The sequence below is a fragment of the Priapulus caudatus genome, unplaced genomic scaffold (genome assembly GCF_000485595.1).
Source record: "Priapulus caudatus unplaced genomic scaffold, Priapulus_caudatus-5.0.1 Scaffold796, whole genome shotgun sequence".
Classification (NCBI taxonomy): domain Eukaryota; kingdom Metazoa; phylum Priapulida; class Priapulimorpha; order Priapulimorphida; family Priapulidae; genus Priapulus; species Priapulus caudatus.
Window position 1 is genome coordinate 63595 of NW_014577857.1, and position 7982 is coordinate 71576.

Consider the following 7982-nt stretch of genomic DNA (forward strand, 5'->3'; position numbering starts at 1 on the left):
GCAGCAAACCTCGGCATGCGTGTAGCCACCGCGTGGTTCTACTTCCCACAATCCCTTCAGTAGCTCACTTAGAACGTATCCCTAAAAAGCACCTCGAGCCCATCTAGGGGACGTAGTGAAGTTGGACTGTTCTATTTAGAATCATTCCTCTAGCCACACCCCAGGGGCGCGGGATCCCACGGAGCAAGCTTACTACTGCACGCACGTGGCACGCAAGTCACAGATGTCATAGCTACACACACTTGTGTGCCTATACGTATACACGCGTACGTCGCAGACATAGCCTCACGCACTTGTGTGCCTGTACGTGTACGTGCGTAGGTCGCAGGCATAGCCTCACGCAAGTGTGCCTGTACGTGTACGTGCGTAGGTCGCAGACATAGCCTCACGCACTTGTGTGCCTATACACGTACCTGCATAACTCACAGATGTAGCCTCACGCACTTGGTCATACCCTCGTCGACAGTCTGTTTGGATTGAGCGTCTCATCAACATAGTTCTCCGGCGGGAGGTAACCGCCGCCTCTCGGCACAGCGGCGTAGTTCCCGTAGTTTCTGTAGTCGACAGCAGGTGGCGCTGAGAACACGTATCCGGGCTGCGTCGGCAGGCTGTTGTTGCTAAGGCGATAGCTCGGCTGCCGAACGTAGTTCTGGCTGGAGCCGTAGTCGTGTATGTAGTCGTCGATGTGCAGAAATCCGTTGTTGTTCATCCGATTGTCAGGCTGCGTCGAATTGGGAGGAAAAAATATGTTAAACGCGATTTTCACTAAGCGTATTTTACAGTTGCACGATACTCTAAAGTAGCTATCCATCCACTACTGAGATATTTCGTGCATTTTCCTACCCGTGCGTATCGATTATCTACTAAATTATATCGAAAATTAATCACCTTTTTTCAGCGTTACAGATCCTTTGAGGATATAGTATGCTCCATAAACACAGAAAAACATGTAAGGTCAATGAGGTTAGGACGGACTGTTCAAAAACCGAACTCTCAATCTTCAACAACGTATAAAACCACGAGCGGTTTTGCGATCGACAACACGGTCGGGTTAAACTGATACATCGTTAATGAACCACGACGAATTTAAATTAATCGAAATCCATTCTACACAGAGCATCCTAACAATCGCTCCATCTCACCCCCTACCACACACACACACACAGACAACGGCACACGTTAGAAGATGTTGTCGTTCATTGAGGACTAGCAAACTTCTAGATGAAGGCATTATACGTATAGCTATATGTCGCTCATTAGAACATCGCTCAGCGAGGATCGCCATCACATCTGGATATTATATTACCTTATTCATATTATCATTATTATTATTATTATTTATTATTGATTATTGATTACCTTCTGTATGTATGCGGCGGGCTCGGCGTAGTCTCCCGATGCGCCGGACATGCGGTAGAGACTGTCTCGTCCGTCGATGGGCCACGTGTCACGCGCGCCGCACCCCGCACCGTTGCTACGCAGCGAGCCGGGCTTGTAGTCGGACAGAGCCACCATGTTGGATCGTCCGCGATTCTTCTCCACGCTGCCGTACGTCGACTCCGCCTCTGCAATGCGCGCGAGACGCGGATTAAATAACGCTAATTAGCTGTTTAACTATTTAACCTATCTTTACTTTTTTTACTCTACCCCTTTAATTATTTACCGATGTGGCAATCGACTCAGGCACGGTAACCTGACGAACTGATGACACGGCTCTGGAACGCTCGAGACGCTTGGAACGACATGTCGTGCGTGCCGAAAACTAATAAACTATTTAACTATTTAACATTTAACCATCCTACCGGGAGGAGGTTTTCTAATGGTGGCAATCTCGGTGAAACGATCGACTCGAGTACATTTCGATTTATGATTCGTGCCAACGGTAATGCCGAAACAAGCGTGTATGTGTCGGTATGTCACCGATCACGTGGGCCTGCCGCACGCCACAGTTTGTCAAAACATCAACCTGCTGTTTGCGTTACGCCGTATAAACATAGACGAGATCGATTTCAATCGAGATTTTCTCGAATCCGCAGCGTCCCGATAGCGAAAATTAACATTACGAGACGTGCGTGCTATAAAAAACTGCCACATAGCGTCGGCGATCGTTTACGACAGAATTGTTGTTTTTTCTTCCTACAGGGGGCAGCACTCACCGTCGTCTGGGTGGCGTCTGCGGTTGCACAGCACTATGGCGATGGCGACGAGCACGATCAGTATGAGGCCGCCGATGATGCTGCCGATGACGATAGGTAGCGACACTGCAAACACACGCGCACGTGTCACGGTGAGTTACTACGTTATAGTTCTGATGAATTACTACGTTATGGTTCCGATGAGTTACTACGGTAGTTATGGTGAGTTACTACGTTATAGTTGCGGTGATCAAGTTACTACCCGGGGTTACTGCGTTATGGTTCCGGTGAGTTACTACGTTATAGTTACGGTGAGTTACTACGGTAGTTATGGTGAGTTACAGTGCACTACCTTACACGCTCCAACCACGGCGGTAGCTAGAGGGGGTGGGGGGGAGTTCTCCCCCCCAGAAAAAAATAGATACGATACATGGTCAATAGCGGTAACCTTCCCAGAACAGACCACGCACGTCCTGGCTCAAACTGTTGAACTGTAGTCACGTTCTTAACACGTACGTTTCTAATCTCTGCCACAAGGTGGCACTGCATCCATCGACATACATTGTACCGCAGACAACAAGTACAAGTATTGGAACGGAAATTGCAATTCATGTGCGATAATAATGTTATGCGTATAATTACTACATAAATTCATTTTCGTGAATTTAAAAATAAATTTTTTGAATAATTTTTTGTGAATAAAATAAAACCATTTTCTTTATGAATTTTATTTCTATAAAAAAATTGATTTTTAATTATATGTATATAAATAAATTTAGGCGACTAAACCGCTAGACAAACTTCACACTCTACGTCTCGCGTTTCGTCGTCAGCGATCGGATGCTCACGTGTTTTCTCGACGATGATGATCTTCTCCGCTCTCCCGTAGCCGTTGTCGGCAGAGCAGTTGTAAGCGCCGAAATCCTCGCTGCGCATGTTTGACACGATGAGCCGGCTGATGTAGATGTTGGCGTGTTCGTCCGACAACGTGGTGAAGCGATCATCAGAGAGATCGACGGGTCGCCCGCCGTGCCACCACACCACTTGTTTTGGTACCGGCATGCCCTCTATACGGCATTCAACTAAAACACAAGGCGTTTTAGTGAGAGTCACATTTTGTGTGGAAATCGTGAAGAAAAATGTGTGAATTTACTGAGCGTTTATTTTGAAAAGAAAGGTGGAAACCCTCTCAAGGCCGTACGCAGCAGGGGGGCAGCAGGGGCAGTTGCCCCCCCCCCTAGAGATTTTCAGAGTATGCCTTTTAATGGGACAAATAGGGCAATAGAGGGCGTGGGGAGTACCTTTGCCCCCCTACAGAAAATTTCCTGCGTATTTGCCCCCCTACAGAAAATTTCCTGCATACGGCCTTGAACCCTCTTACCAATGATATTCATTTTACAGTTTGATCAATATTCTCTGAAATTATCTAGATGTATAAATATGTCATATGTGATTACCCCTCGCATTTGATCCTTCTGGAAACTTCTGAATGCCCTCACTGGTGATTGCAGGTGAACCTTTGAAGAAATACCCACAGATAAATACAGCAATCAAGTATCAAATACGCAAGTTCGCAGCATGCCAATTGATTTCTAACAAACAAAACAGCCTACACTGTAGAACACGTCAATCGAAATACATCACCATATACGATCATACGATCGTATATGATCATATACTTGCAGTTTTCTAAATTGAATTCCGATCAGTAAACAAATGTTATAATCAAAATGCTTGACTAATAAAAAAGTTAATACGGTTAATATTCACCTTAATATCCCCCCAACACATGCTATATTTCATTAAGATGCACGTCTACGAATTAGGCAAACATGGTTATTGCGCAGACGGACGCTAACCTTTGATGTAGACAACGACCTCGGCGTTGATGTCTGCAAAGTTTGGCACGGACGCGACACAGATGTACCTGCCTGCCGTGTGCTGACTCGCCTTGTGTATCGTCAGCGTGGGAGCACTGCTCAGAATCTCTGAATCTACAACAGAACCACGATATTCTGCACTGTGGTGTTGGTGTGTCCAACACTTCTCCTTGGAACTCCTTACTCTACTACTAACTCCTTACTCTACTACTAACTCCTTACTCGCGTTCTTTCAATACACTATGATATATTATATTAATAGCAGCATTGTTGTTTAATAACACGTTTTAATAAATTGTAATATACGTAATAATTTTTTAATAACAGATTTACCACGTTTGTGAGTGAGCGAGTGAGTGAGTGAGTGAGTGAGTGAGTGAGTGAGTGAGTGAGTGAGTCAGTGGGTGAGTGAATGAGTAAGTGATTGATTGAGTGACTGAGTGCGTAAGTGAATGAATGAGTGAGTGAGTGAGTGAGTGAGTGAGTGAGTGAGTGAGTGAGTGAGTGAGTGGATGGGTGGGAGAGTGAGTGAGTGGATGGGTGGGAGAGTGAGTGAGTGGATAGGTGGGTGGGTGAGTGAGTGAGTGAGTGATTGCACGAGTGAGGGAGGGAGGGAGGGAGTGAGTGAGTGAGTGAGTGGATGGATGGGAGAGTGAGCGAGTGGATGGGTGGGTGAGTGAGTGAGTGAGTGAGTGTGCGAGTGAGTGAATGAGTGAGTGAATGAGTGAGTCAGTGAGCGAGTGTGCGAGTGCGTGTGTGGGAGCATACCAGAGCCATTTCTATGCCAGATAATGGCAGGGCGTGGATTTCCATCTGCCTCACAGTGCAGGGTTGCATCGTGGCCCAAGTCCACTGCAACACTTGCCGGTGGGTTCCTGAACTTTGGTCCATCTATAATGATATCAGGCATTTGTCAGTAGTTTGTAACGCACAATGCTCACCCCCTGTACAGTGGGGCTGGTAACCATGAAGAAGTTCAGTTAAGATGCCCTGAGACTATACGACATTGCTTCAGAAGGTCTAAGAGGAAAGGTTATGGTTAGGACTAATGTTAAGACGAATTTTGTGTCTGACAATGTGCTCCTGACAGACACACGTGCACCACGTGACAGGCACGTGGGACTGATTGCTAATTAAGCATATGCTACGGCAACCAGCTTGTATTGAGTGAAAATTGTTGCCCTTACTACAGGGAATCTGACATTACCAACAAGCCTAGTGAACAATCATTGACCTCGCTCTGTACGTGCTGTCTAATTGATTAGGGGGAATAGGTGGTTAGGTAAAAAACCAAGGTTAACTTGCAAAGGATAAAGCGATAAGTAATAGCTCAACAATTCAATTCAATTCAATTCAATTTAATTTATTTAATTCAGAAACAAGCTGTCGTAGTTTCGTACTACGGATACGCAATTAGATAAAGAACTCGTAGAGTATGTGACAAGTATGTTTTTTCCAGCAGAACCACACGTGCATCCCTGTCCGACCAGTGCTGCCATCTATCGTGATATATGACATAACTATAACAAACTATGACACAAGCACAACAGATATTACTGCACTCACATATCATCTCGATGACGTGTGACGCGGTGGACATCCCGACCACGTTCCTCGCCTCACAGCGTATCTTGTCGTTGTGATAGCCTCTGCCGATATTATATATCTGAGAAAAAATGGCGATAAGCGTTAATGTTGCACTGAAGCCTGACGTTTTTATGTGATAGCATGCATCAATGATGTTTCAATCAAAAACATGGCTACAGAGGAAGAGACCAGTGCTCTCATCGTGTGATCCTTCCCCTGCTTACTGACAGTTTCAGGTGAATGCATTGATGTCTCAAACAAAAATATGGCTACAGAGGAAGAGACACCAACACCTTAATCTTGTAACCCTTTCCCCTTCTCACTGACAGTTTTAAACGATAGCACTGATGCCACAATCAGAACATGGCTACAGAGTGAAACCCCAGCACCTTAATTTTGTAACCCTCCTCCTCCTTACTGACTGACAGTTTCAGGTGAACGCAATGACGTCTCAAACAAAAACATGGCTACAGAGGAAGACATCTGTATACCTTCATCTTGCGACCTTTCTCCTCTTCAATGAGCAGCTCGTTGCGATACCAGCGATATTCGATGCCGTTAGGGTTGGCGGTGGCCTGACAGTGCACCACCACGTTATCATACTCCCTCACCGAGTACGGAACCACCGTCATACGCAGCGCTGGCGCATCTGAAACAGCAGACCCATGGAATGAGCGCGCGTACTAACTTTTGCCGGACCTATGTGTACGTGATGCGCAAAACTTACGAGCCACGAAAACATGTCAGTTGTGTCCTGGTTATGAAAATGACGAGGTGCGGGTTAAGACGCTCAGTTAGGCACAGAAACGTCACATCCTTTGCAAGATTTAGAGAAATTATAATCATGACTATGATGATCGATTTTTTTTTTTTTCAGGCGAGTGATTATGTACGGAGAGTGACACATTACCGAATGATGTACAGTTATTATGTTGGTGTTGTAAAATATTGGTGATGAAGTGAGACACCAGTACAGGACAAACCAAATAACAAGGCCTTTTGAATCTAACAAGAGTGGGTAAATGACCAATTAAAAATAACCCTCTCAGTTATTTCAGGTTACGTCTGTTCTCACGAATCGTCAAGGTCACATTTGAATTCCAACAAATTAAAAAAAAAAAAACTAACAAAAAGAATAAAACAAATGCTCGTGTTATAATGACGTAAGATGTGCAGTAGGACTTACATAGGACATCCATCTGCACCTGCACACTGCGGGGTGCAGTCAGTGCAGGATGGTGCATCAGACACGTGAAAGCCTTGCCAGCGTACTCGCGGGTTGGCGTGATGTTGATCCACTGCACAGCATTCATCTTCTTACTGCGCGAGAGAGACGCAAGATGGCTTCACGTCAGACACAAATATAAAAATGCCGTGTGTGTGTGCGTGCGTGCGTACGTGTGCGTGCGTGCGTGCGTGCGTGCGTACGTGTGCGTGCGTGCGTGCGTGCGTGTGTGTGTGTGTATGCGCGCGCATGCGTGCGGGCGGGAGTGCGTACGCGTGTGTGCGTGCATGCATGCGTACACATGCATGTGTAATTAGATATACATAAAGGATTTTGTGACATTTATATGTACATATTCATATACATATCCAGCATGCGTGTGTGCATCAAAGACGCCTCATAACGGGTAATAAAGCAGCGATAACTTCTCGCAGTGAATCTCTCTCACCTGCCAGGAATGTCCTCAGCGATGTAAGTGCTGTTAACGTCGGGCGGGAGCACCGCTGTGGTCGTGCCAGGCTAGCGTTGCTGCCGGCTTGCCACCGTCCGCCCTGCACGTCAGGTTAAACGGAACGTCCGCCGTCACCTGTATCTTGGAGCCCTCAGCAATCTCCGGATTGTTGGGCGCAACTGGCGAAACGTAATGTATGATAATAGTATTACTATGTTTAAAACATAATGAATTTTACTGGAAAACTCCAAAGAAAAGAAAGGTAAAGAAAAGAAAAGGATAGAAAAGAAAAAAAGAGAAGAAACGAGGAAGACATAATGTATATATATATATAATATAATATATATATATATATATGTATACTGTCCACTTGCAAGGGTTTCCCATGTTTTTCATTCAGCATTTTAGAATTTCCTCCCGCAACGACAAAATGAAGTCACTATTTATCGCATTTCTGGCACAAAAAACGTTCAGGGATCGGCAGAGCCGGAATGCGTCAAACACTTGAAATACTTCTCACGACGTGCTTCGCTGTTTACGCATACCACGTGACGAAAGCAGCTGACTACAGCAGAACTCATGGCAGGGCGCCATCAAAACGAACATCCATTAATTACACAAAGTTGTTCATCACAGAACCAACCACGGCACCATACTCACAATCCTCTACTCATGCAGTGTGAGGGGGGTCCTGTAGTGGGAGG

General features: G+C 45.6%; 1 protein-coding gene across 1 annotated transcript in view; it reads right to left on the reverse strand.

Moving 5' to 3' along the window:
* Positions 1 to 363: 363 nt before the first annotated feature.
* The window catches only part of LOC106813587 (irregular chiasm C-roughest protein-like), a 23532-nt gene continuing 15913 nt past the window's right edge, over positions 364 to 7982 (reverse strand). The window contains exons 4-15 of the mRNA XM_014817763.1: positions 7314 to 7457; positions 7260 to 7275; positions 6789 to 6922; positions 6094 to 6251; positions 5582 to 5681; positions 4784 to 4906; positions 3995 to 4129; positions 3593 to 3652; positions 2984 to 3217; positions 2157 to 2261; positions 1360 to 1565; positions 364 to 721 (exon numbers count right to left, since the gene is read on the reverse strand). Of these exons, the coding sequence (XP_014673249.1) occupies positions 449 to 721; positions 1360 to 1565; positions 2157 to 2261; positions 2984 to 3217; positions 3593 to 3652; positions 3995 to 4129; positions 4784 to 4906; positions 5582 to 5681; positions 6094 to 6251; positions 6789 to 6922; positions 7260 to 7275; positions 7314 to 7457 (1688 nt within the window). The 3' untranslated portion in view covers positions 364 to 448. The remainder of the gene's footprint in view (positions 722 to 1359; positions 1566 to 2156; positions 2262 to 2983; positions 3218 to 3592; positions 3653 to 3994; positions 4130 to 4783; positions 4907 to 5581; positions 5682 to 6093; positions 6252 to 6788; positions 6923 to 7259; positions 7276 to 7313; positions 7458 to 7982) is intronic.